Source organism: Cololabis saira, chromosome 16, assembly GCF_033807715.1.
Source record: "Cololabis saira isolate AMF1-May2022 chromosome 16, fColSai1.1, whole genome shotgun sequence".
Classification (NCBI taxonomy): domain Eukaryota; kingdom Metazoa; phylum Chordata; class Actinopteri; order Beloniformes; family Belonidae; genus Cololabis; species Cololabis saira.
In genome coordinates, this window is record NC_084602.1 from 7,846,294 (window position 1) to 7,874,199 (window position 27,906).

At 43.8% G+C, this 27,906-nt stretch overlaps 2 protein-coding genes across 2 annotated transcripts in view; both read right to left on the minus strand.

Annotated features, from left to right (window-relative positions):
- sfxn5a (sideroflexin 5a) overlaps positions 1-11,697 on the minus strand; it is a 39,392-nt gene extending 27,695 nt beyond the window's left edge. Inside the window, exons 1-2 of the mRNA XM_061743093.1 lie at positions 11,546-11,697; positions 3,731-3,799 (exon numbers count right to left, since the gene is read on the minus strand). Coding sequence (XP_061599077.1) covers positions 3,731-3,799; positions 11,546-11,593 — 117 coding nt within the window. The 5' untranslated portion in view covers positions 11,594-11,697. The remainder of the gene's footprint in view (positions 1-3,730; positions 3,800-11,545) is intronic.
- A 2,113-nt stretch (positions 11,698-13,810) lies between these two features.
- The window catches only part of rab11fip5a (RAB11 family interacting protein 5a (class I)), a 51,679-nt gene continuing 37,583 nt past the window's right edge, over positions 13,811-27,906 (minus strand). Inside the window, exons 3-5 of the mRNA XM_061743066.1 lie at positions 27,181-27,781; positions 17,353-17,497; positions 13,811-15,750 (exon numbers count right to left, since the gene is read on the minus strand). Coding sequence (XP_061599050.1) covers positions 15,484-15,750; positions 17,353-17,497; positions 27,181-27,781 — 1,013 coding nt within the window. The 3' untranslated portion in view covers positions 13,811-15,483. The remainder of the gene's footprint in view (positions 15,751-17,352; positions 17,498-27,180; positions 27,782-27,906) is intronic.

A 27,906-nucleotide genomic window follows, 5' to 3' on the forward strand; every position in this document is an offset into this window, starting at 1 on the left:
TTGATTCATGGATCCATGTGTCAGAGTAGCAAACACTGCAGATCTGCAGCTACTGAGCAGTTTTCTGATCACTGTCTAATGCAGATCATAACAGGTGGTCATGTGGACTAATTCATGCTAATGAGCTTGACGGTTAGGTACGTGTGTGTGTGCATGTATATTTGTGTGTGAGGTCATGCGTGCATGCAAAAATCACAGTCTTCCCTGTTGTCACTGGGGCAAGTTGAGGCTACGTCTGGCCCAGCAAGGTGAAACCTGTGTGCATGTGCATGTGTGTGCATGTGCATGTGTGTGCATGTGCATGTGTGTGCATGTGCATGTGTGCGTGTGTGTTTGCACTTTCCACTCCCCACAGCTGCCCCATATGTCCGCTGCTCGTCACGTCCCAGGGGCTGCCTCCGCTATTAGTCAACAAAAGAGCCCACTAACAGCTCCATTACCCTCAGCGCCACAGCTCTGATGGTACCAGGAACAATCTCCCACAACACACCTGACGACCGCGGAAATGTTACGACAAGCCGAGCCGCCTGCATGCGGCGCAAAGGTCAAACAAAGGCAGAGCCGGATTAAATAAATGGACTACACTAGGCAGACTGTGATTTTCGGGCCCCCCTCAATCGATGTTATTTATGAAATCTTAAACTTACCAAAGTTACTAATAAAACTTAATTCACATTTTACATAGCATAGTCATAGTCAAGTTGGTTCTTTATATTCCAAAATAAGTCATGTGTTGTATATTAAACAGTCTATCAGACTATTTTTAGATTTTTATTATTTATACGTTATTACAATGCTCTATTAAATGCTGCATTCTGCAGAAAATCTTAATTAAATGTGTTGATTAAATTGAATAGTTAAATAAGAAGTCAAATCTACAAAGACCAATACAATTTGCAGTAAGACAAAGTGTGCTGTAGTATGTATGTCTGTATGTGTATATGTATGTATGTGTATGCGTATGCAGAGCCGTTTGAGAGATTTGCGAGGCCCTGTGTGAAATAGCCAGGGTGGCCCTCGCGAAATTTTTGGGTTTTTCGGGTCGGATCTGGTGTCTCTATGCGCAATTTTAACTCTCCAATTAGCAAAATACTGGATACCTTCCCCTGCCTCATCATCATCTGGGCTTACCTCGACGCGGGGCCCCACGGCTGCTTGAGACCCGGGCGGATCGGTGATTTTTGTAACAAATTTATCAAACGTGCCTTTCAGAGAGGCATTAAACTCTTCCATTGTCTTTAGTTTTTTTCTTTTTTCATCCCCTGATCGAAATTTCCTGAATCTGTCTTGTTTTCTCGACATTGTGTGACAGTTTGTTCCACCTCCACCCGTCTGGATCAGAGCAGCTTGTGTCTGCGCTTGGTCTGATCATTGGATTGAACAACAGACACGCGTCATCATTGCACATATATTTATTGATATGCACAGACTAGTACACATTTAGGTCTGTAATGGAACGTGACTGTTGATATTTATAAAGAAAAAAAAAAAAAATAGGGGAAAAAAAAACGGCCCATAGCGCCAGGCCCCTTGGGGCGCCAGGCCCCGTGCGGTCGCACGGATCGCACATCCCTTGCGGCGGCCCTGTGCGTATGTATGCGTATATGTAAATATGTATGTATACTAAATATAGTAATAATGCACATATATATATGCCTTAGGTTTTTACCGGCATGTTATCAACCATTAATATGTGTGCAGACAAAAAAAAAAAAAAAAAACATTTTTTTTTTTTTTTTTTTTTTTTTTTTCCCCTCTGTCTGGGCCCCCCCCCCTGTCGGGCCCTAGGCACGTGCCTACTCTGCCTCTCCGTTAATCCGGCTCTGAACAAAGGTCTGCTGTTTGTGGCCTTTAGGCCTCAAGCACCTGAACCAGAAGCATTTCAGCAGCTTAGGAAACACTGCAGTTTCTGTAAAGTTTTTAGACTTCAGAGTTTAATCATAGTTCTGTATAATCAAAGTTAATCAAAGTTCGGTATAAAAAATGTGTGACTTTATGAGAGTGAATAAAGGGAATGAAAAATCTAAAGGTTTCCTACTCAAATACAAGGTCAGTCATCATGACAACCTTCAGTCTTTGGTGGGTCCGAGTCTGGAAATATGCATTTTACTGTATTTCTGCGTTCATGTTCTGTGTTCATGTGTGTCCTGCAACGTCACACCCCTCATCCTTTCCTCTTAATGTTACACTGCATTTGCTGCAAGTTGGACAACGTAGCACAAAACTGCAGGACCGATGCAGGAAAAGGAAACGTATCGGAGCTGAGTTTAAGTCCTAAACCTGCTGCTACGAACAAAGCTGTACACTAAAATCACTGGTTTACAGGGATCATATGGAACACACCTCCCATAGAGAATAATCAATATACAGGACTGTCTCAGAAAATTTTAATATTGAGATAAAGTTCTTTATTTTCTGTAATGCAATTAAAAAAACTAAAATGTCATAATTCTGGATTCATTACAAATCAACTGAAATATTGCAAGCCTTTTATTATTTTAATATTGCTGATCATGGCTTACAGTTTAAGATTAATATTCCCAGAATATTCACATTTTTTGAGATAGGATATTTGAGTTTTCTTCAAAATCATACTTTTGATGCCAATAAAATACCCCAAATTTCAATTCCATATCTAAGGAAGAGGATTAGGGCCACTGAAGGAAAGAAATGAAAGTTTCACTTCACTTCACTTTATTAATTAGGTTTGCAGCAGATATAATCATTCAGCACACATTCATCATACAGCTACGTTCAGACATAAGACCATACATGATGTGAGCAGAGGAAAACTACATCAGATGCACCAAGCTCATAGTCCACAGAACACAAGGAGGGAGAAACAATAAAAAGGGAGACTACCGATCAGCATAAATAATTTTAAATACATTTCAACAACACAGGTGGCAGCATGAACCAAGTTCTAAACCACAGAGCCACAATTACCCCCTCTTCTCTGCAGCGTTCAAAGCCTTAGTGGAGAGAGGCACTAAGGAAAATGTATATCTGTTTTTTGTAGCTTAAAGATTAAAGTCAGAATTCTGCCTTTTTTTTCAGAAACAAAATAAAAATCCTCCTGTTAATTTTGTTTTTTGTTTTAGTTTTCTTAAAGATTAAAGTCAGAATTCCGACTTTTCTTTAGAAATGAAAAAAAAAATAACTTTTTTAGGTTTCTGAAAAAAGTCAGAATTCTGACTTTTTTCTCAGACTTCTATTTTTTTCCTCCAGTGGCCCTAATGGTCTTCCGTACATATCAATCCACAATAAAAACAACTGATGTGAAGAACCAGCAGCATGTTTCTCCGCACTACCAGCATGTGGGCACAAAAGGATCGCTTGAACATACCGTAAAGAACGGCATCGTATTATCTACTTTCCAGTGCAGGAGGAATGCTTTTAGCTTATGCATTATACACGAACAAGCTTTAAAGAAATTAAAAGCAGCATTATCTGCTCAGACGTCCGTCTAGCTCCTGAACAGCCAATCAGAGCTCTCTCACACACACAGACCTGAGCCCGATTCAACATGTTGAGTTGGATGAAAAAGCGGGAACCGGCAGATCTGAAGGTGTTTTTCCCTGTTATTCAACAGTCACCTGTCGGTTTTGAGTTTCAGAGCCCTGAAGAGTTTGCTGCATCCGTCCCTAAAAACATTTCACTGAGGTGCCATTCAGGGAAGTCGAGTCAAACAAACAATTAGACCCTTCTTTTACTGACTGCATTTGCGTACCTCTGTCACAAAGAGTGTGCTGGGGTCGATCACGTCCAAGAAGTGCCGGAACCGTCCAAAAAAAGTGTCCTGAGGGAAGAAATGCATTAAATTATTCAATTAACTAAAGTGCAACTTCAATTCCCCAAAAAATCCGTCTTACTTTTTGACTTAAATACATTTCAGACCCTGTGCTTCTTACTTTTACGTGAGTCAAGAAGTTGAATCGGTACTTCCACTCATACCCGTCTATCTGTTCCTGTACTTCTTCTTACGGTACTTTTGCCACCTCTGGCAGCGGGGAGAAGCTGTTGGCTTGAGTTAGTTATGGAGCATTAGCGCTACACCAGCGACTGGTATCTAATCAGTACCAGCATCAGGTGACACTTGTGCCCAGATACCCAGATCGATGGTATGTTGTTCAATGGTGATTTCCAGAAGTGGTTCTTAGACCACGCAGGGATTTCTGTCGCAGATTCATACTTTTCCTTATTTCGGTCTCCTGAGAACGGAATAGTATTAGGGGCAGGCAGGAGAAAAATAAAAATAATATTTTAGAGGCGGCAGATTTTTCTTTCATTATGCACTTTGAGAAAAAAGTTGAAATGTCGAGATTAATGTTGAAGTACAGTTTCAAGAAAAAAGTTGAAATGTTGAGAAAGAAGTCGAAATGTCGAGGATAATGTTGAAGTACAATTTCAAGAAAAAAGTTGAAATGTTGAGAGTAATGTTGAAATACAATTCAAGAAAAAAGTCAAAATTTTGTGAATAAAGTTGAAATGTTGAGAAAAAGGGCGAAATTTCGACTTTATTCACGAAATTTCGACTTTTTTCTCGAAATTGTATTTCAACATTATTAAAAAAGGGGTGTCGCCGTCTCACAGCAAGAAGTTCCTGGGTTCGATTCCCGCCGGGGACGTTGTGGGCGCTGAAGTGCATGTTAGTTCCCCCATGACTTCAGCTCCCACACCCTGGGTGGGGTTGGTGAAAGGGCCTTTCTGTGTGGAGTTTGCATGTTCTCCCCGTGTTCCCTTGGGTAGCTAATGTGAGCTACCCTCACAAAAACATGCACACAGTCCTGGGCTACACATGCCCCCTCTGGCCAACCGGGGCGCCAGATGAGGTGGGGAGGAAACCCAACCCTGTCTGGTGAAAAGATGCAGCCTGCTCAGTCCTCAGGTTAAGGAGACGACCTGAGCTCAGTGTAGGGCCCTCCCGGGGTTGGTAGACTGTTACTTAGGTAGGAGCACTGTTTAAAAAAAAAAAAAAAAAAATTCAAGAAAAGTCAAAATTTTGTGAATAAAGTTGAAATGTTGAGAAAAAGGGCGAAATTTCGAATTTTTTCTCGAAATTTTATCTCAACATTAATCTGGACATTTCAACTTTTTTCTCGACATTACGACTTTTTTCTCGAAGTGCACAATAAAAAAAAAATCTTCCCCTCTCAAATATGTTTTCTCCTGCATTGCCCTAATACTCTTCCGTACCTGAGGGCCTAAAGATTGTGGACGTCCATGTCTTTCCTTGACCCGTCAACACTGAGACTTCTCCAGATTATGAGAACCTTTCCACATCATTATGCACTTTAGATGGTGAGATATTCAAAGTCTTTGCATATTTCCACTGATGAATACAGTAATCGTTCAGCAACTGGTACACGCAGTTTTTTAGATCATGTTGCCAACCCATCACAAATTAATCTAAACTAGTTGTAATATGTTCTTCCAGGTGTTTATCCAAAATTAAATCAGCTCCACTTACTTCTGCCTTTTCTTGCCCATGTCCCAACAGGGCCGGTTTCAAAGGCCTCTATGCTGCCGTACAATGTTTTAATGATCCAGTAAACATTTACTCATTATACATTATAATGAATAAATATAACAATATGAGATGCCACCTGCCTTTTTGCATCTATGATTGTATGATTCTGCTGACATTTTATTGTTTCAACATCATTAGTAAGGCTTAAAACTTAAAGCTTATTAGATGCACAATGTGTTCCCGAGTTTGTGATTAACACGCAGTCTACAAAACATCTTGAAGGGCACGGATGAGTTTAGAAAGGCCATCTACTTCACTTTTCCTCCGACACGTGCGTCAGATTCTCGGGGTGGCGGTGATTCCAGCTGTCAGCCGGGAACACGGGCCTATCAGAGCCGGCCAGCTGTTCCAACCCGCCAGGTGGAGCCTCATTAATACCTCTGGCAAACTGTTTCCTCTCTGCATCTTTTAGAGGCACAAATCCACTCACACTGAATGCAATTAATTCCTTTAATGACTATGCCAGAAATACCTCTTAATCGCTTACGCAAAACGGAGCATAAGGAGCCATTTTGACATAAAGCGACGCACCGCGCATCCTTGACAGCAACCCATCCCTCCACCAATCTTTATTTAATTACTCTAACTCCTCATTTGGATGGAAAGCTGGTATCTGACTCGCTGCTGCAGATTGTCAGTTACTGAACATACGGATGGTTGATCAAAACATCTAATGGGGGAAAAGTATTTGAAATCTGCTAAGTGTGATTCACCAGTAACATCTGAATGAATCTGTTCCAGCTGAGACCAATGAGCAGTTGGGTATGTGAACGCTGCTTACTTTTAAACAAACCCCAAGCTTTTCATTTGGACTCTTGACATTCCCTTCATCTAATTGAAATATTATAAACCTATTTACAAATAGTTTATTCTGCACTGAAACTCGAGTTTCATTGGGGTTTTTCTTACACAGCTGTCTAAATCAAAATGTAACATGAACCAGATTTCTCACGGAAAGCCTGAGTAGGATAAAGATGGTTAGGGCAGCATTTCGTCAAAGAACTCGAATGTCTGTCGCCGCTGACTTCCCGCGTGCAGCTGGACTACAAATCAGTTGTTTGTACTACAAGATCAGGATTGTTGCGTCACTGCTGGTATTTAGGACATTCTGTGCCATCAGAAGGTTTGCTGTCTCTTAGCACGCTCCTGGTACTCTAGGAAGGCTGGACAGGGCCGTGGAAGCGGACCAGTACCTGCTCCTCTGCTCAACGAGGGACAGGATGAGCACGAGCAGAACCCTAAGAAATGACCTCCAGCAGGTGCCAATTTCTCTGACCCAACACTTATGGCACTTTTCCAATAGTACCTAAGCAATCAGCAGTGTATACTAACCCAGCGTCGGCTAAATGCAGCAATAAGTTTTGATTTTGCCACTGAAACAACATCTGAAACTGGATATTCTGCTGTAAACGTCCACTTCACTCTTAGAATTTACAATTGAGGAATGCAAGGAAGTCCTACTTCTCTGACATCATCACCAAAAACAGTCTTGATGCTCGGGCCTTATCTGCTACAGTTGACCTGCGACAGGCTAACAAACCCTCCAGAGAAAATCCTAAATATTAGACAAGTAGTTGGTACATCAGCAGCAGGTTCAGCACGTGTACCGTGTCCCCCGAAAACCGGTTTAAACACCATGACACAGTTTCAAGCCATTAACCGCAAAGACCTGGAGCATATCTTACATCTCCAACAAAGTCAGCCTACCTTAAGAACATATCAAGGTTAAAAGATCTGGTGTCTTAGCAGGACCTGGAGACAGAAGTCCAGCATTCATCTGTAGTAGCTTGATTATTGTAACAGCATCTTTACAGTCCACCTTAAAAGTCAGTTATAAAACTGCAGCTCATTCAGAACTATGCTGCCCCAGTCCTCACTAAGACCTAAAAGTGGACCACATCAGTCCAGCTGTGAGGTCTTTACCCTGCCTGTCAGACTTTAAAGTTCTGGTGCTGGTCTATAAAGATCTGAATGGTCCAGAACCAGAACACATCAGGACCTCCTGACCCGGTATGAACCTCCCAGACCCCTCAGGGCATCTGGATCTGTTTTTTATCAGTTCCCAGAGTCAGAACCAGACATGAGAAGCTGCATTCAGCTTCTTCGCTTCACATGTCTGGAACAAACTCCCAGAAACCCTCAGATCAGCTGAAACACAGGTTGAAGTCTTACCTGTTCTCAGCTGCATTTTAATAAAGCTCCAAATCTGCACTGATACTTTTAAGTTTGAGTTTCAAAACCTAAAACCATATTTTAACTACTGATTTTATCTATTGTTCTCTTTTCTTTAATTTTTGTTTAACCCTTGTGCTGCCTTTGGGTCAAAAGGACCCAATTCTTCTATCCTTCCTTCCTCCTGCCATGCTCTCTCCATCCTTCTTCCTTTCCTCTTTTCCTCCTTTTTTACCCTCCTTTACTCATTTTTCTTCCTCCCTTTCGTCATTCGTTCCTTTATTACCTTCTTTGCTTTTCCTTCCTTCTTTCCTTATTTTCTCCATTCCTTCCTTCTTCCCTCCCTTCTTTCTTTCCTTTTCTCCATTCCTTCCTCCCTCCCTTCTTTCCTTTTCTCCCTTCTTTCCTTCCTTCCTTCCTTCCATCTTTCCTCCCTTCCTTACTCTCTTTCCAACTTCCTTCCTTCTTTTCTCCTTACTTCCTTCTTTCCTTCCTTCCATCTTTTCTCCCTTCCTCCCTTCCATCTTTTCTCCCTTCCTCCCTTCCATCTTTTCTCCCTTCCTTCATTCCTTCTTTTGTCCCTTCACCCTCCCTTGACCCAAAGACAGCACAAGAGTTAAACTTCATATCATGCCTTTTATTTATACTATGTGATGTTTTAATGTCTCTGTAAAGCACTTTGAATCAGCTTGTTGATGAATTGTACTATAGAGATAAACTTGCCTCACCAGCAGCTCTGCATCTCCTTCTGCAGAAATTGGCTGAAGGAGCTGGTAGCCACAGCTAACTTTGATTCACATACAGTGGGAATGTTTCTGTCAGCTTCTTGGGCAACATGGCTGCGCGCAGTACAAGGAAAGAGATTTCAAAACGGCTCCTCAGAAACCAATGGATCACAGGCCAGGAGCCACAGCAGCTGACTTCAGGGCCCTTCCCTGGAAGTCTGCCAGGACTCACAGTCACTTATTCTGTGGTGCCGCAGGGCTTGCATGACTGCAACAGCTCCAACGCAACCAGGCCACCACAGAGCCCGCGGGAACTCTGCTAGTCCTCGTTTCAGCCCCGGCGGCATTTCTGTTAGATTTCAGCTCAGTGACAACATTTGACACGGGGACGTGTTTGAACAGATTTGAAAAGAATGAATGCAAAGTAATATTTAATAGTATCATAGGTTTGTATAAGCTAGGTCAGCCAAGCTAAAATAGCAAACCTTGACTAAAATAAGGCGGCTGTGTCCCAGCGGGCATCCCAGTCTGTTTGCTTCACCCATCTGTAACAGTATAGATGGTTAGATAGTACCAGTAATGGCGCTTTTCCACTAGTAGCTACTCAGCCCGACTCGACTCGCCTCCACTCGGTTTGGTTCTTTTCCACCAGGGGTCTAACGTGCCAAGTAGATACTTTTCTGTATCTATTCTGCTGAGGTTCTAAGCTGCTGAGTCGGCTGTATCTGACATCATCACACTACAGGCCACCGATTGGTCGGGGGGTTGGAGTCAGACGTCTGAGTCAGGAGGAGGAAATCAGAGAAAGAGACTCTGACGGATTCTTGTTCATTTTATTCGACAGGTAATGGCAGCACAAAAGTCTATTTGGTGATCCAACTCTGAGGTGCAGATGTTCATAAACCTGGTGCTGAGGAGAGAATTAAAAAGGGATCTAGACGGGTGATAAGGAACGACCAGATCCACCAGGAGCTCTGTCACTTCATAGCTGCTCACGGCTTTTTACTTGATATCGAACACAAGCCACAGACCCAGCAGCACATCTATCATCTCCTCCAGGTTCTACATCTTTAGTGTTGTCTTCTTCGTTTAAATCACACAATCAAATACGTCACAGCAGCTTTGCTCCAACCTCCTACTTCTGCTCCAGGTGCTGAATTGTTATGGAAAAGAGACCAGAAAGAGTTTAGTCGAGCCGAGTAGGTACTGGTGGAAAAGCACCATAAGAAAACCTAAGAGTGACGTCACAAGTGGGTTGTGCAGTTCTTTTTTTTACAGTCTATGGTCATAAAATTATGGAGATATATTTCTTTTTTTTCTGGCTCAATCAGCAGCTCTTTAATTTAAGCAGAGGTGTATAATCCAGGTGCCATAAAGTAAAATCCAGTCCAGCAGTTGTTCCAACCATCACTAAACCAGCTCCTCTGCAGGTAGATGGGAGGTCGTTAGTGAAAACACCTGTTTTAAATGTGCAGGCTGATACAGAAACATGGCAGGGTTTTTACTTTATGGCACCTGGATTATACACCTCTGAATTTAAGTATCTGTAAAATGCATAGTCGGTCACTGTAGCATGTTAAAATGGCCCTTTAATGCATTTTCAGTAACATAATAGAGTAACATAACAGAAGTTTTACAATCCAAGAGATAAAATTCCCCAGATTCGTTTGTTTGTTTACCAAGAATAAGGTGTTTGAGATGTTTAAAAATGGCAGAGGTGTCAAGTAACAAAGTACAAATACTTTGTTACCTTACTTAAGTAGAAATTTTGGTTATCTATACCAGTGTTTCCCAACCCTGGTCCTCGTGGGCCCCTGTCCTGCATGTTTTAGGTGCTCCCCTGCTTCAGCACACCGTGATAAAAGTACCTGTGTCATCAACAGAGTTGTGCAGACCTTGGTGACAAGCTAATTAGGACCATTCATTAGAATCAGGTGTGTTGGTGCAGGGAAACATCTAAAACATGCAGGATAGGGGGGGCTCGAGGACCAGGGTTGGGAAACACTGATCTATACTTCACTGGAGTAATTATTTTTCAGACGACTTTTTACTTTTACTCCTTACATTTTCACGCAATTATCTGTACTTTTTACTCCTTACATTTTAAAAACAGCCTCGTTACTCTATTTCATTTCGGCCTTTAAAAAAAAACTATCCAGTTAAATTGCTCCATCCGGATAGAGTGAATTTGGTTGTGGTTGTTTCAGATGTTCTTGTCCAGTTTTGTTCTTACATCCGTTCCCTCAGATTCCTGCAACTAAACTTGGATGTACATTCCAATAAAGGTTAGGATAAATGATAACATGCCTCTGAAGTTTGACTTTTTGCACCATTACAATACTTATAGGCAACTAGTCATCATATCTCCTGCTCTCTGAAACACATGTTAATGCTCAATAGTACACATATATGGTTCTTTAATATATTTACATTATACTAAGATGCATTCATTTTCAATGGCTTTTGTCCTTAATGGCTTTTTTCCCCATTACATTACTTTTACTTTTATACTTTAAGTAGTTTTGAAACCAGTACTTTTATACTTTTACTTGAGTAAAAAACTCGAGTTGATACTTCAACTTCTACAGTAGTATTTTTAAACTCTAGTATCTATACTTCTACCTGAGTAATGAATGTGAATACTGAAGACACCTCTGAAAAATGGTGAAATGGTCCTTTTTGTCCGAATCGGAAACCAACTTCAGCGTCATCTTTAAACTTCCTCAGGCGCTGAGCTCAAAGTCCGCTTTTTGTTGCAACTTTAAAACTAACTCACATTTAGAGACACCGTAGCGCCAAAGCACTACTTAACAAATGCTTCGGTCCAAATGACCAATAAACAGAACGGTTTAGTTTATGTTGCTTTGACTGGATTTGATACAGGCACATATAAACATGTCATCTGTTAGGGTGTTTAAACCTGAATTATGGTACCGCGTTAAATCGACGCAGAGCCTACGGCGTAAGGTACGCGGCAACGCGCCCTGTACGGCGTACCCTACGCCGTAGGCTCTGCGTCGATTTAACGCGGTACCATAAACTATCCTTTACAGATGGCTCTTATTTAAAGCCCACGTTCACTTTCAGATACACTTTATCGACATAAACGTAAATGTACCTGGTTGAAACGCGACTTGCCGTACTGGAAGGCCGGACTTTCAGACATTTTGCTGCAAATGCAAAAACAAAACACTAAAGCAAAACCCAACTTCTTCTTCTATCAGTTTATGAAACGCTATTTTCCTTCCCTTCATGAACGCCTGCAGCGGAGGGGCTGCGCGAGTCAGCTGTCAAAGGCCGAAATGCATTCTGGGCAACGTAGTTTTGGATAGGCAACTCCACAATAAGAGGTTCACGTATTTCTTGTAATGTGACTACATTTCCCAAGAAAACGTGCTTTGTTTTTGTTATTTGGAAAGACTTCTCAAACTTGTCCATAGTAAATTATTGGAGTTGAACCAGAGGAACAGATCAAAGTGTTATTGTTAGATGATAATGATCGTGGAGATGTTTGGATTTATAGATGGAAATATAGCCCTCTAGTGGTTGTGTAGCGCTAAACTCAAAGCCTAATACAACACAATAGCTTTAATTACACCCTTAAACCATATACAGGACTGTCTCAGAAAATTAGAATATTGTGATTTTCTGTAATGCAATTACAAAAACAGAAATGTCATGCATTCTGGATTCATTACAAATCAACTGAAATATTGCAAGCCTTTTATTATTTTAATATTGCTGATCATGGCTTACAGCTTAAGAAAACTCAAATATCCTATTTAAAAAAAATAGAATATTCTGGGAATCTTAATCTTAAACTGCAAACCATAATCAGCAATATTAAAATAATAAAAGGCTTGCAATATTTCAGTTGATTTGTAATGAATCCAGAATGTATGACATTTTTGTTTTTTTAGTTGCATTACAGAAAATAAAGAACTTTATCACAATATTCTAATTTTCTGAGACAGTCCTGTAAATATCTTTGCACATCTCAACAAAACAGCATTCTTTTTTATTACGGTTCACTAATAATACAATTTTATCAGTCTGTGTTGGTGATGTAGCTACTATTGTGGACATTTAAGTGATAATCTTTAAATTTTTTTAATGTAGAGTTGTTAAATGTTGTTAATGTTGTTGTCTTCAGTAGTTGTTAATGTAGAGTTGTTAAAACCCATACTTGGGTAAAATTCTAATTGAACTAAAAAGTATTAATTGCTTTAGTCCTCTGTGTGATTTTCAGATACTTATTCTATAGATAAAGGATATCGTATCTAGGATGATGTTTGGCCTTGCAGTGTGGGACCGGTTTAACACCCTTATGCTGGGAAAATAAAACACAAATACAATAAAATAAAATACAGGACTGTCTCAGAAAATTACAATATTGTGATAAAGTTCTTTATTTTCTGTAATGCAATTAAAAAAACAAAAATGTCATACATTCTGGATTCATTACAAATCAACTGAAATATTGCAAGCCTTGTATTATTTTAATATTGCTGATTATGGCTTACAGTTTAAGATTAAGATTCCCACAATATTAAAATTTTTGGAGATTTTTGAGATTTGAGTTTTCTTAAACTGTAAGCCATGATCAGCAATATTAAAATAATAAAAGGCTTGCAATATTTCAGTTGATTTGTAATGAATCCAGAATGTATGACATTTTTGTTTTTGTAATTGCATTACAGAAAATCACAATATTCTAATTTTATGAGACAGTCCTGTAAATGACATCGAATACAGAAAATATGAATTATAGGTAGCATTGGAGTGGCTAAACTAGTGAAACAAAGAACTGCAAACATACATATTGTGAGCAGGAAACACAAAATACTCTTTATTAAATATACAAAATTTGTGAAACAGATTTGCATCACGGATTGTAAACGTTCCAATCTTACATACCAACCTGGAGCCCATTCAACCAGCTACACAACCAAAGACAAAACACAATCAGTTGGAACTTAAAAACCTTGTCAAATGGAAGACATGAAAGAGGATGGCTGTTCCTGTAAGTGCCGAGTCATATCTAATATGCTTCTATAGTCGTCTATGCTCTTGATACGCAGTCACACAGCAGAACGGAGGCGATGGCGTGGTTCTGGATGCTTTAAGCGATGAGCTCACCGGTAAATCATTGTTGCGGTGTCACGAGAGGCCAGGTGCTTAATCACAAGAGCGTTTAGAAAGTGCAGTACGGTGTAAAGTCGATCTAACTCTACCGATATCACACAGACAGGTACAGTAGAGACTTTTCTTCTGACTATTAAGTAGTGCAAGAACATCCACAAATGCTGTTAAAAGTGGCATCATATCAGAATACTTCATGGTGTATCAATCAGCTCTACAGATTAAGTTTCAAGGCTTTGTGTTTTTTTTTTTCTTTTCTTCTTTTATTTCACAGTAAAATCACTGATATTACTCATTTTTTTATTGGTATGTATACAATTTATTACTGTGCAGTGATCTAAACAATATTATAAAAAGCATCGAACCGATAAAAAAAACACAACCTTCAGTGAACAGATGGCTTTGCTCTTTCAGAACCTGCCCCCGACAACTCAAATGAAGCGCTAGAATTCTCAACGGACATGGAAACAGAACAAAAAAATAAGGCAGCGTTTGGCATTTCAATACGGCATATATGCTGTAAAACGCGGTATACGTCCCTTTGCAACACCTGGAAGCGTAATGCGTGCGGAAGCAGAAGCGGATGTGACGCAGGAACACCGAGGTGGGGGTGGGGGGTGGGGGGGTCAAGTACCGGCACGTCGCAGGAATCAGAGAAGCTGCGGCGCCCCGATCTCCATACCCAGCGATACTGTCTTCACCTGATAACGCCGTGACCCAGATGAGAATCAGTTAGCTTATGTGGCTGAGCATTGTGGGGGGATTTCAAGATGTGCCCAAGAAAAGAAGGAGAAAAAGGGGGGGGAAGAAGAAGCAGGCGAAAGATAAACAGCACTTATCTCGTGTGGAGAATAAAACCCATTCACTTGTTGGCTAAGAACACTTTTGAACATTCGTAAGCTACAATCAGTTTCCAGTGATGTGCACGTGACATGCCCGAACTCTCACGCTTCTCATTTGGTTTGCAGTTTTGGAGAACTAGTCGGAGCGCATTTATCAAGGAGTTTTTGTGGAGTTTCAATCCAAAACAGTCTTAAAAGCAACTGGGGAAAGTGACACCGAGCAGGTTTGCAGCTTTCTCCCGCTGAACCAGGATTCACCTCCCGCTGGTCCGGGTTCTGGATCGGTTTAACTCGCGCCGGGCAGTGCCGCCCTGTAGGATTATCTCTGTCAAGCCTCGGCTTGCAGGAAACACCGATTTCTTAATGGTTTGTCCTCGTTGTGCAACGCAGCACTTGTGGGGGAAGCTTCCCTTTTAACGTCGGCCCACATGTACCAAAAGCTGACACTGTAAAGAGCCAATAATCAGGACATCTGTCTTTAAAAGACAGCTGTTATTCTAACCTTTGACATGTTTCGTGGGACAGACTCTGCAGAATTGGATGAGCGACAGGTCTATCGGAGGAGAAACAACCACAAAACCATAATGAGGAGCTCCATCAGTCGGAGAGACGGTGTGGGAACTCAAATACAGCACATGTAATACCTTTGGGTTCTGATCTGATATCACATCGTGAAGGTGCCATTAGCAGCTGGGCTTGATAAAGACTGCTGTAGATAGAAACCCTACCAGCTCCTCTTTGCTGTGACAAGGTGTTAAAGTGATCTGTGAAGTGAAAATAAGGACTCAATGTTTCTAGTAGGACCTCAAACTGGAAGCATCTCCGGGGTTTGCAAACCGCCACCTGACTGTGTGAACCTGAAAACAACCTGAGGATGCGCTACATTCGGAACCGCTCGAACCAAACCTGCCACCGAGGAACGCTCTTCAGGGACAGTCAAGACTGGAAAACGTCGCCTTGACACCTCTCGGTGCCTAAATGTTTGTATCAAAAAGGACGGCATAGCAGTGAAAAGACTAAAGAGCAGTTGTGGGGGTTAGAGTGAGCGGATGCAACCCCTTCCTCTCCGTCGTCACTTGAGCTTGGAGGGTTCCTTGCGCACTTGCAGGAGGGTGGGCTTCTGCTCCATGATGCGCACCAGCAGCGTGTCGATGTAGTCCTCCAGGTCCTTGACCTGCGGCTTCAGCCTCCGCAGCTCCAGCTCGCGCTTGGCCAGCAGCAGTTTCTGGTGCTCGAACGCCGATTTCTGGTCGTCCAGATCCGCCTCGCGCTGCACCAGCAGGGCCACCAGCTCGCTGTGGGTCAGGTGGTAGTACGAGCCCGCGCCTTCTGTCAGAGACTGGGGGAGCAGAGAGAACCAGAGGAGCACACAAGGTTGGTCACGGACAGCCTGAACCAAAGATACTCTATACAGAATAGGCCTGTGTTGAAAAAAATCGATTTCCCAATTCTAAATCAATTCTCATATTAATTCCTAAAAATCGATTCATATGTCTAAAGATCGATTTTATTTTTTTCATTTTATTTATTTATTTATTTTTTTTTTTCATCATTACATTACAACTTTTGGTTATTTTTTTGTTTATCCTCAAAAAAGGAATGTTTTGTTGGACACGAGAATAATTGGTGCCATGTTTTTGCCTTTAAATATGTTTAAAGGTATGAAAACATTAAAGTGTTAGGTTATAATTGCATAAATTGTCTATATTTCATTACTTTATATGCTGTCTTGGGGTTACATTTGTAAAAAATGCTAAAAACCAAATGCTCAAAAATTAAAAACCAAAATAGACCGAAAATGGAACAAATAAAAACGGAATGTGGGAAAAAAATAAAACTGATTTCATCCGTCTCTGTTTCCTCCCTGGATCTGTTTGGTAATTCTGCTCCACACGATGTTTCTGAAAGCAGTTCTATCAGCATTCTGGGAGCTGATTGGTCCTTACAGCATCATTAGCTGCAATACTTGCTGTTGAATCTCAATATAATACTAGTATTAATATGTTGCATAACTACAGTCATATAATTCATGCAACAGCTAAAAAAACAGTTTTAATAACACTAACCCAAATCAATATTGGAATCGAATCGAATCAAATCTTGACATTTGAATCGATCCCCAGCCCTAATACAGAAGATAGCGCATTACCGTTTCTGTCAATGGTATGAAATGGTTTACACTTCCTGTCTCCTAAGTGGGCGTGGTCGCCGCTCTCCCCACATCGTTTTGGAACATACAACACTAGATACAGTACAACTTTAATATTTGCGCCTTATTTTGCCGCTCGTTTTTTTTAATCTGCTACCTTAATGTCTGATATCAACCCAGTACAAGATCATCGGATCAGTCTAATATTCTTTTTTTCCTTCCAAAAAGACTTCAATAATAACAATAACAGTATTATTAAGCAAAGAAGCAAGTTTTATTTTAGTTTTAAAGTTTATCCGATGGGAAAACGATGTTGGCAGTTCTGCAGTGACCGACGACTCTGAATCTCTGAATCAGCGCCAGAGAGGAGAGCTATGTATTATTATTATATTATATTATATTATTAGCTATGAGAGCCAAATCTCACAAGAGTGTGTTGCTCAGACAGAGACAGGTCTCAAACAAAGTTCATATTCTCCTAATCTGTTGGTCTGAAAATTGCCATTTTGGTGTCAGAATGTTCAGAAGGTTTGTGGCTTTTGAAAAATGGGTCCCATATTTACTTAGGTTACTATGGGACGAAGGAATTGGTAATAATCTGTGCTCACGTTCACTTTTCCCATAGGACTCAATAGACTCAGGACCTGCTGTTATTCTCCTAAAGGGGCGGTGGGGAAACCCACGTGACACAGATACAGGAAACCCAACCGTAGTGGGGGGTAGAGTTTATAAAACGTCTCTGCCTGAACCTGCCTAGTGAATCAACATGGAGCTGTTATCTGAGAGCAGTACCTTCCTCTTGTCCGCCTCCTGCTCGCTGATGTGGCCGCTCCTCCCCGGGTGGATGGTGGACTTGAGCTTCTCCAGGCCGGTGGCCAGCACGGACCGCTTCTCCTCGGCCAGCAGGGCGTTCGTCAGCGGCTTCACTGGGTGGGGACTGGACGGGACGAGAAGAGATGAAAACACACACGCACACACGTGATACAACACGTCTCTGTTCAGTTTCACGCTCCCAACAATATCTGATTGTCATACTGGAGGTCCCTTGTTTCTGAACATCTGAGGATAACATTTATATTATTTCAGACGGTAAAAACGCGCAACAGGCCGCTCACATCCATCCGTCTGTTACCACGGGGGTCTGCTGGGTCTGCTCTGCTCCGGGGGTGCACCCAGACAACAAACACGTACTAGAAAACTAAATCTCTACAGGTAGGACTCACCGCCTAAAAAGAGACACGCACAATTTAATTCCTGCCAAACAGGGATCCCAGCGCTCTTTTCAGGGGTTCTGACTATCAAACAGAACCCGCTCAGGTGGAACCAGGTGACCTTGGTACCGAGCTCGGCTCTCCCTGGAGATATAAATAAGGAAATGAAAATCATTTAATCTAATCTCGGTGCAGATTCCCGGCCATCCTAAAAAAAGAGACAGCGGGACATGTTTTCCTCGAGGTGTCCCCGGTTGAGGTGTCTCCCCCAGTTGAGGTGTTCCCTAGTCGAACTGTTCCCTAGGCGAAGTGTCCCCTGTCTATTCCCTGAGGTCATCTGGAACAGGCTACAGCAGACCCCCGCATCCCTAAATATTTTTTTTTCATGATTTATTTGTGTCTTTTATCATTAAGGTAGTGTTGTCCTGATCGATCGGCCCCTCGATTGATCGGGCTCGATCATGGCATTTTCAAAACATCGGTAATTGGCCAAAAAAGTATCGGGACATACCTAGTTATTAATGTTTTTAATATATATTAAATTGTTTTATATATTGGTGCATTTAACGTCACTTCCGGTCGGCGGCCAGAAGTGGCGAAGTAAGCGAAACTAACATGGTTTACATGTTTGAATTGTGAAATTTTATATATGTTAATGTTGCATTAAGCTGCTGCTATTCATTTCATGCCATTCAGAATGTTGCAATGAGGTTAAGCCAAAAGTTTGACTGGATGTCATTCAACTACCTCTTTTGAAGTTAAATTAATTTATTTTTGTTATTGCACTATTCTGCACTTTTTGTTTTAGTTTACAATTTCATGTTTTTACATTTTGTGGCACCAGTGCCGATAAGCTTTGTTGAAATATATGTCCATGTTCTCCAATGGACAATAAAAGAAACTGTATCTGATCGGTAAAAAGTATCGGAAATGTATCGGGAGCCAAAAAAAGTGATCGGATCGGGAAAAATCGGGATCGGCAGATACTCAAACTCAAATGATCGGGAGCTAAAAAAATCCTGATCGGGACAACCCTACTTTAAGGTGCTTTAGACATAAAGTTGGCTTGACTCGAATAGGAAGGATGAAGGGAGGAGAGATGATGGATCGCGCTCCTGTGCACAGACAGACACATGGGGTACAATACAATAAGCTAAAGGTTTAAACTAAGCTTTTATTCTGAAAATCCCTCATAATCCCACCAGTTTCCTTTGGAACAATGACTAATTTTGGAAACCATAGTTTCCATTTTGGAGGACAGATAAACAGCCGCTCTGTAAAACTCACACCCGACGAATCTTCTGAGACAATGACTTAATAAAAGCACAGGAAAGAGAATTTCCTCCGTCTGTGACCTACATTCGAAAGAGCTGCTGCACTAACTTTCATTTCCAGTCACTAACAGCGCTTCTTCCATTGTTTGAGGTTGTTCCCTAGACCTCCACGATGACAACAGACGTCAGGAACAGGTTCAAATCCCCCCAAAACACCTCAGAGCGAAACCAAGAGAAGGATGCACAGATTTAAGATTCCCCAGAAGAAGTGGTGAGCATTAAAACCCAAAGTACCTTAAACCCGAGAGACTGAAATGCATGCATAGGTGTAATCAGAACTGTGTTGAGGGCGTTATTACCCCAAGGTGAAGAGGAAATGACAAAACAACACCTTTCTGTCAGATTTCTGCTGGATATGTTGGCAAAGGAGTGTGGCGGTGTGACAACACGAGCTGGCCCTGTGGGGAGGGAGGAGGTCTGCATGCATGTGTGTGTTGGGAGGGGTGTGTGTGTGTGTGTGTTTGTGTGTGTGTCTGTGTTGGGAGGGGGGATGTATGTGTGGTGCAAGATCAGGGCAAAATAATAACCGTTAATTGGTCTGAGGCTTGGTTTTCCCCCCTGTTACCACAGCCAGGTCACACACAAGAAACCTACAGGAGAGTCCTGTTAACAGCGGTATCTGTGCGTACGTGTGCATGTTTCAACAAAGTGATGAAAAGCAGGAGGTCACACCACAAAAGGAGAAAGCCCACGAGAGCTGGAGGAGAGGCTTGCGGAAGCAGAGCCATGGGAGGAGACCGAGGAAACGGCGGGATAGAAATTCCTCTCCACCTCGCCACCAAGCACCGAGCATGTGCACCCTCACCTGTTCTGCTGCGAGGCCGCCTGCGGCTGCGGCGGCGGCGGCTGCGCTGGCTGCGCGGGCGGCTGCTCTGCGTCCTCCGGCCCCGGCGGTGGAGCGGTACCATGTGGAAATGCGGCTGCAACGTTTGCAAAGGGAGGGAGGGTACAGAGCGCTAGAGGAGAGCTACTGCTTTCAGGAGCAAAGGGGGTCAGAAAGGGGAAGTGGTGGGAAGACCACTGGACAGAGGTGGGATCGCTCCCAAAGGAAGGCAGGAGGGTTTCATCGAAGGCCGGCGCCAGGGTACTTTCGGACTGGGAGCGGCGTAGGGAAGCATTTTGTCCCTCCGCCCAGTTCAGCAACGTTCTTGCCAGGACCTCATGACGCCCCACCTCTCCGTCCCCAAGGCTCTTTGGATCATGTGTGATGGGAGAGTGGGGCTGTGGCACCACTACCTGGTGTCCGTCTCCCGTTGTGAACCCAGTCTCAAAGAATGTCTCCTTGTTTTCCTCAAATCTTTGTGTAATGTCTGTGTCTGTGTTTCTAGAATCCGTCAGGGCGGCTGCGTGGATGTGGCTGAGCTCGCCACAGAGCGTGGAGTTGGCAGAATGCAGCGTGTCGTTCATCTCCGAGGCGCTGGACTGCCAGGAGGACGAGTGAGAGTTGCAGGTCTGGTAATCCTGCGAGTCGGTGCTGACATAAAGGCTGCGGACTAAGCTGCCGCCACTCCGCTCAGATATTGCTGCGTGACACAAATCGCCGTCGACGTCTGGGCTGGCGCTACTCGCAATGTGACTCATGTCGAGGAACTCAAGAGAGACGTTAGACGGTGAATGTGGGTACGGGTCGGCACCCTGCTCTCCGGAGCCGGTGGGCAGCGAGGCCTGCTCCACATCAGGGGACGAGGTTGTGACGTACAGGGACGGCAGTGGGGAGGATTGTCCATCTGGAGAGCCAGGGACGTCCACGTCCGCGGCCGTGTTCACAGAGCCGTCACTTAAACCCTTAAATAGCTCCACCGGAACATCTAATCCCCACATGTCTTCAACTTTGCTTTCATCGTCCGACTCCAAAGAAGCCCCGTTTCCTCCGTCACCATCTTCATACTGGATAACAGTTTCCTGGGCAACATCAACTAGGGACGGGTCGTTGGACCCCTCAGCAATGCCGTCTTCCGACTCCGAGGACTTCACCTGATGTAGCCCAGCTGATTTAGGGGAGTTCCCAGAGCGCAGGACATTGCTTTCAGCTTCTTCAGAGGACAATGCCGAGAAGTTGTCAGTTGGAGACGGGAAACCGGAGCCGGTGGGCAGCGAGGCCTGCTCCACATTAGGGGACGAGGTTTTGACATACAGGGACGGCAGTGGGGAGGATTGTCCATCTGGAGAGGCAGGGACGTCCCCGTCCGCGTTCACAGAGCCGTCACTTAAACCCTTAAATAGCTCCACCGTTGGAACATCTACTCCCCACATGTCTTCAACTTTGCTTTCGTCGCCCGACTCCAAAGAAGCCCCGTTTCCGCCGTCACCATCTTCATACTGGATAACAGTTTCCTGGGCAACTAAGGACGGGTCGTTGAACCCCTCAAGAATGCCGTCTTCTGACTCCGAGGACTTCACCTGATGTAGCACAGCTGATTTAGGGGAGTTCCCAGAGCGCAGGACATTGCTTTCAGCTTCTTCAGAGGACAATGCGGAGAAGTTGTCAGTTGGAAACGGGAAACCGGAGCCGGTGGGCAGCGAGGTCTGCTCCACATCAGGGGCAAAGGTTGTGATGTACAGGGACGGCAGTGGGGAGGAGAGTCCATCTGGAGAGCCAGGGACGTCCACGTCCGCGGCCGTGTTCATAGAGCCGTCACTTAAACCCTTAAATAGCTCCACCGTTGGAACATCTAATCCCCACACGTCTTCAACTTTGCTGTCATCGCCCGACTCCAAAGAAGCCCCGTTTCCTCCGTCACCATCCTCATACTGGATAACAGTTTCCTGGGCAACATCCACTAAGGACAGGTCGTTGGACCCCTCAGCAATGCCGTCTTCCGACTCCGAGGACTTCACCTGATGTAGCACAGCTGATTTAGGGGAGTTCCCAGAGCGCAGGACATTGCTTTCAGCTTCTTCAGAGGACAATGCCGAGAAGTTGTCAGTTGGAGAAGGGAAACAGGGAAGCCCGTCTTCTGCTAAGCTGCAGACGGCTGAAGCAGAAGGGCCTGGAGAGCTGCTGCCGAGTGGTGCAGATGAGGCCTCAGACGCGGCTGCATTCATGTTAGTGTCTGTTAAATCGTTAGTAGCATCACTGCCTTGTTTCATTTCAGCATGAGCATACAGTGTTGGAGTGTTAGCACCAGCGTTTAAAGTGACGTCACTATCGGGGCTCATTTGCTCCGGGATTGTTTCAAGCAATTGTGGGAAAGTGTCCAGGTGGCGCGAGTTTGTTTTGGTCGCCTGGCTGGTTCCTCCCAGTTCCTCAAATGACCACGTTGTCCTAAGCTGATGATGTATCCAGTCATTCCCGTTAGTGTTTTCATCAGCATCCGTTACTGCTGCCTCATTACTGCAGCGTTCCAGTGGCTGGTCTCTGGGTTCGTAGTGCTGCGCTGGGCATTCTGAGCTCAGGTCCTTGGGAGACTGCAGCCTGCCAGCTGCAAACTCGTCAAAGGACTCGTCCCACTGCGGCTCTGGGTCGAGCTTCCCGCCAGAAATAAAAGGGTTGGATGACTTTTTCCCACCAGGGGACACGGGAGGATGAGGTCTCGCCCCGGCTCTGGTCACCGTCACTTGGCTGTCCGCGTCAGCCGCGTTGATGGGATCCTCCATGGTTGGGCGGTCGTGGGTCAGGGTGGGGTTACGGTTACTCGGCTGCGGAAAGAGCTGAGTTATGGGGGGCCGGGAGCTGGAAAGATAAGGCAGAGGAGGCAGCAGAGGTTTTAGCGCGTCTTCGTAGAAAGGGTTGTGCTGCGTTAGAGAGAAGAAAGGGTTGCCGGGGGAAACGAGGGACGGTGCGGTCTGTGAGTTGTGGAAAGGGTTAGTGTGGTGCAGGGCAGAAAACACAGCGTCAGGATCTACAAGGGGAAAAGGAGGGGGGTGCCTAGGTGGAGGAGGTGGAGGGTTGGGGTCAGTGCTGGGTGCTAGTTTAGGTGAGACCACCAGGCTGTGAAAGGAAGGGCACACAGTCCTCTCGATTAGTGACGTCACACAGCTCAACTAACGTCTCAAAACGCGTATTATGCAGGATATTCATGACCATAACAGAGATTCAAACCAAAGTAAACCTCCCAGTCCTGTTTTAAGACCGAGCAGAGGTGGGAACCAGCCTCGTGCTCTGCAGAGACACAGTCATCGCTCCTCGTGAATTTTGCTGTGTTCGTTTTTGGCTTCAGCGTTCGAGCAGAGGATGTGCAGACTCTGAAGAACACTAGCATGTGGGTGTGAGGGCTACAACAGCAGCCACATAGCTGCCTCGAGCATCTGCAGGCACGAATCCATCAGCACAGCGGTTACAGGAGTTTATATAAGAGATGTCCATTTTAAAGCAGCTGAAAAAGCAGCAGGAGTCCCACTTCACTCCTCGGATGTACTGCTTTATTCTGTGACTGACTGTGGTCCATCTCTCGACCTGAATCCTGCCTTTATGGCAGGGGTGGGCAATCCTGGTCCTCGAGGGTCGGTGTCCCGCATGTTTGAGATGTTTCCCTGCTTCATTGCACCATGATACAAGTGACTTGTGTCGTTAACAGAATTGTGCAGGCCTTGATGGCAAGCTGATTACAATGATTAATTTGAATCAGGGGTGTTAAAGCAGGGAAAACTCTAAAACATGCAGGACACCGGCCCTTGAGGACCAGGACTGCCCACCCCTGCTTTATGGGGTGAATTGAATCAGAGTTCTGGTTCTGTAATTTGGATGCAGCATTTTTGGACTGCAATATCTGTTTTTTGTGATTCCTCAAGGATGCCAGCACTCTTTTTGGACTGCAAATATATTGGTCAATAGCATTTCAAAACAGGTAGCATCAGTACCTTTAAACATTTTTACGAAGCACAAATGTACAGGACTGTCTCAGAAAATTTTAATATTGTGATTTTCTGTAATACAATTACAAAAACAAAAATATCATACATTCTGGATTCATTACAAAATCAACTGTAATATTACAAGCCTTTTATTATTTTAATATTGCTGATCATGGCTTACAGCTTCAGAAAACTCAAATATCCTATCTCAAAAAATTAGAATATTCTGGGAATCTTAGTCTTAAACTGTAAACCATAATCAGCAATATTAAAATAATAAAAGGCTTGCAATATTTCAGTTGATTTGTAATGAATCCAGAATGTATGACATTTTAGTTTTTTTTTTTTAATTGCATTACAGAAAATAAAGAACTTTATCACAATATTCTAATTTTCTGAGACAGTCCTGTATAATATCTCTCTCTGAAACATTCAGTATATGACTTCTGTTATGAAACCATGTTTTCATGAGTCTCCAGCAGATTCTCTGGTTTCTTCGGTGTTGCTTCATCGTCAGCAAAACCTGCAGAATCTGGATTTGTGGAAATTGCAGCGAGCTGTAAATCCACAGGGGGATTTTTTTGCCACCTTTTCTAAACAACATGAGCCCGAACAGCTCACTGCTCGTTTTGGCCTCTGTTTTTGTGTACAGAGTTGCTCATGCTCCGCGGCACTCACTAACTCAGTCCATCTCTTGCTTGGAGCGAGGCAGCAAGCGACGGGAGGATTTATCCAAACCTTTTACATCCCTCAAAGTTATTCAACCGATTTTTTAATTATCACTGTTGGATTTAAAAGAACTAAATTGAACTTGAAGATCACAGACGGCGCGCTCTAGTTGCAGGCGAGGCCCAACGCCACCAGAAACGGAGCAAACGCCAACAAATCCATCAGATTCTGAGTTTAATCGATTTTTTTTAACGTTTCTCCATCTTTTAACTGCTGTGAAAGCAATTATTGTATTTTCATTCTCTAAATCAATCACGTTTTCACATATACGAAAGCTACGTCCTCTGTTTTTGTGCGTTTGCAGAAAAGGAGGGTGATTATTTAGCAGTGCCTGTGCCAACTTGGCAGCTTTCCCCCCAGTATGTCGACGCCGTGTAGGCTGTGGAAATGTACCGTCGCGGAGCTGCCAGGGGCCTCGTGTGCACAGAACTGCTGACCTTGATTCCATCAGCAGGTGCTTACCTGTCCAATATTTTGTTTAAACTCTTGGTTTCATGAACTATGACGTGAACTGAAGATTAATGACATCCATAAGCACCGTGGCGCGGTGGAAGTCTTTAAAATAAAGGACGCACTTGAAGCCAGGTCTTCTGTTGCAAGTGGAAATAAGATGAGCTGCGGGTTTTCCCTCCCTCCCCTCTCCTCCTCCTCCTCCTCTGCCCTCACACACATCACATCTGCCTACACAGAGCCTTCGCACTCATCCACAGCAGTGATTTCTCCCGCTCACGCCAGCGTCTCTGCACAGAAACTGATTTTATGAGCGACCCATATGACAGGACGCACAAAACTCATTTCACAAGAGCAGCTTTCCTCCTCCACCGCCATCTGCATTGCAGATACCTGCTGTAACCAGAGCCCGAGGCCGGGAGGGATGAGCGCAGAGCTGGAGGCGTCTTGGAGACCAGATGCTGGTGTGCAGGAAGTACAACCACTACGACCAAACGGAACCCCCTCTCACACGGGGAAATTTTACGCGTAACTCAATCGGAAGCTTCTCATATTTAAGTCTAATTCAGATTTGCGATGCACAACCTTTACTGTACTGTGTAAGGCAGGGGTCGGCAACCCAACATGTTGAAAGAGCCATATTGGACCAAAAACACAAAAAACAAATGTGTCTGGAGCCGCAAAAAATGAAAAGTCTTGTATCAGCCTTAGAATGAAGACAAGTTTCTATATTAGTTAGAACTGGGGGAAGATTTTTTTTTTTCATTATGCACTTTGAGAAAAAAGTCAAAATGTTGAGAAAAAAGTTGAAATGTCGAGAAAAAAGTCGAAATTACGATGAAATAGTCGTAATGTCAAGAAAAATGTCGAAATGTTGAGAAAAAAGTCAAAATTTCGAGAAAAAAGTCAAAATTTCGAGAAAGAAAGAAAAGAAGAAAAAAAAGAAAAAAGGAAAAAAGAAGAAAAAAAGAAAAAAAGGAAGAAAAAATGAAGAAAAAAAGAAAAAAAGGTCAAATATTTTTGAAAAAGCTCCAGGAGCCACTAGGGCGGCGCTAAAGAGCCGCATGCGGCTATAGAGCCGCGGGTTGCCGACCCCTGGTGTAAGGGAACAGACGACGGGCTGCTATGTGTTGACTGGCTGAAGTTAGACGAGGCTGCTAACTCATCATTTACGCGGGCGTTGCAAGTACGGCGCCTTTAAAAGGTCATAAGTACGCCTTGCCGGGTTTATTGTATACACAAGCAAGCGGGCGTGTGCGGGCGTTGCCACCACAACTATCCGGCAACTCTGGATCAACCACTACTCATCAATAATTGGACACACAGAGAAGTATGTCACTTGTGCACATTTGTACCTCACCTGCAAAACATGTCACCTTCATTTTGTGAGGTGTCTTCTAATGCAGCTACTGAGACTTTTTAACCATGTTAGGAAAGGTTTGAATGAACAAAACGAGCCTAATAAAGTCTGGAAGCCCATCTACAGGACTGTCTCAGAAAATTAGAATATTGTGATGAAGTCCTTTATTTTCTGTAATGCAAAAATGTCATACATTCTGGATTCATTACAAATCAACTGAAATATTACAAGCCTTTTATTATTTTAATATTGCTGATCATGGCTTACAGCTTAAGAAAACTCAAATATCCTATCTCAAAAAAATTTGAATATTCTGGAAATCTTAATCTTAAACTGTAAACCATAATCAGCAATATTAAAATAATAAAAGGCTTGCAATATTTCAGTTGATTTGTAATGAATCCAGAATGTATGACATTTTTGTTTTTAATTGCATTACAGAAAATAAAGAACTTTATCACAATATTCTAATTTTCTGAGACAGTCGTGTATACCATTTAAACCCCAACTGTTGAGAACCCACAGGTAGATCTGTCTTCCATCTCAGTTTTCTGCTCATTGAAACCTTTATAGTTGTAGAAGTGTAAAAATCACACGCAGTTTGATACTGAAACCTCCGACACATGAAACCTACTCTCAGCAGCTCCCCTGGCGCTGCTTCTGACCCACATTTTATTCATACCTGAATAATAATTCATCATCTGCTTGATGCTGTAATAAATGAAGCGGGTCTCCAGCTCACCTGGGCTTGCTGTGCGAGTCCTTGGATCCGAACCATCCGCGGTGCTTCTCCTCAGCCGCCGCGGCGTGTTGAGACTCGTCCTTGGACTGACTCTGACCCTTCCCCGCAGAGTCGCCCCGCCCGTGCGAGAACAAGTTCCTCCTCTGCTTTTTCCCCTGGATCTCCGACTCCGCCTTGCAGGCGGGAGACGGTGAGGCATCTTTTGGCTGAGTGGCCTCCTCCTCCGGCCGCTCCTCCTCTTCGCCCAGCAGGGGCCCGCTCTTCTCCAGGGCCGCTGCTATGGCGGCCTTCTCCTCCTCGCCGGCCCTGTCGAAGGACCAGCGGCGGCCGTCTCCCGCGGGGCCCTTGGGGACGTCCGTGTGAGCCCTGTGAGTGCTGAGGTTCTGTAGGGAGACGGAGAGAGGCAAGGACTTCTGCAACGGCCCCAGGCCCAAAGAGCCTGCGGGTTTTCCTGAGCCCGGGTCCAGCGGCTGGACGCTGTAAGAATGGCTTCCATTGACACAAACGGTGAGTTGAGGCACTGCGATGGTGATCTCGCCGGCCTCATCGTCAAACTCACATTTGTAAGAGGACGACTTTGGCGATATGTTTGCTGTGTGCTCTGCAAAAGAGGACAAGAGGATGGAAGGAAGAGGAAGATGAGGGAGAGGGTTAGGCAGGCCGTGACTCGACACAATCATCTGCAAAGAGACTAGGGGTGGAACAATATATCGTGCCACGAAATTT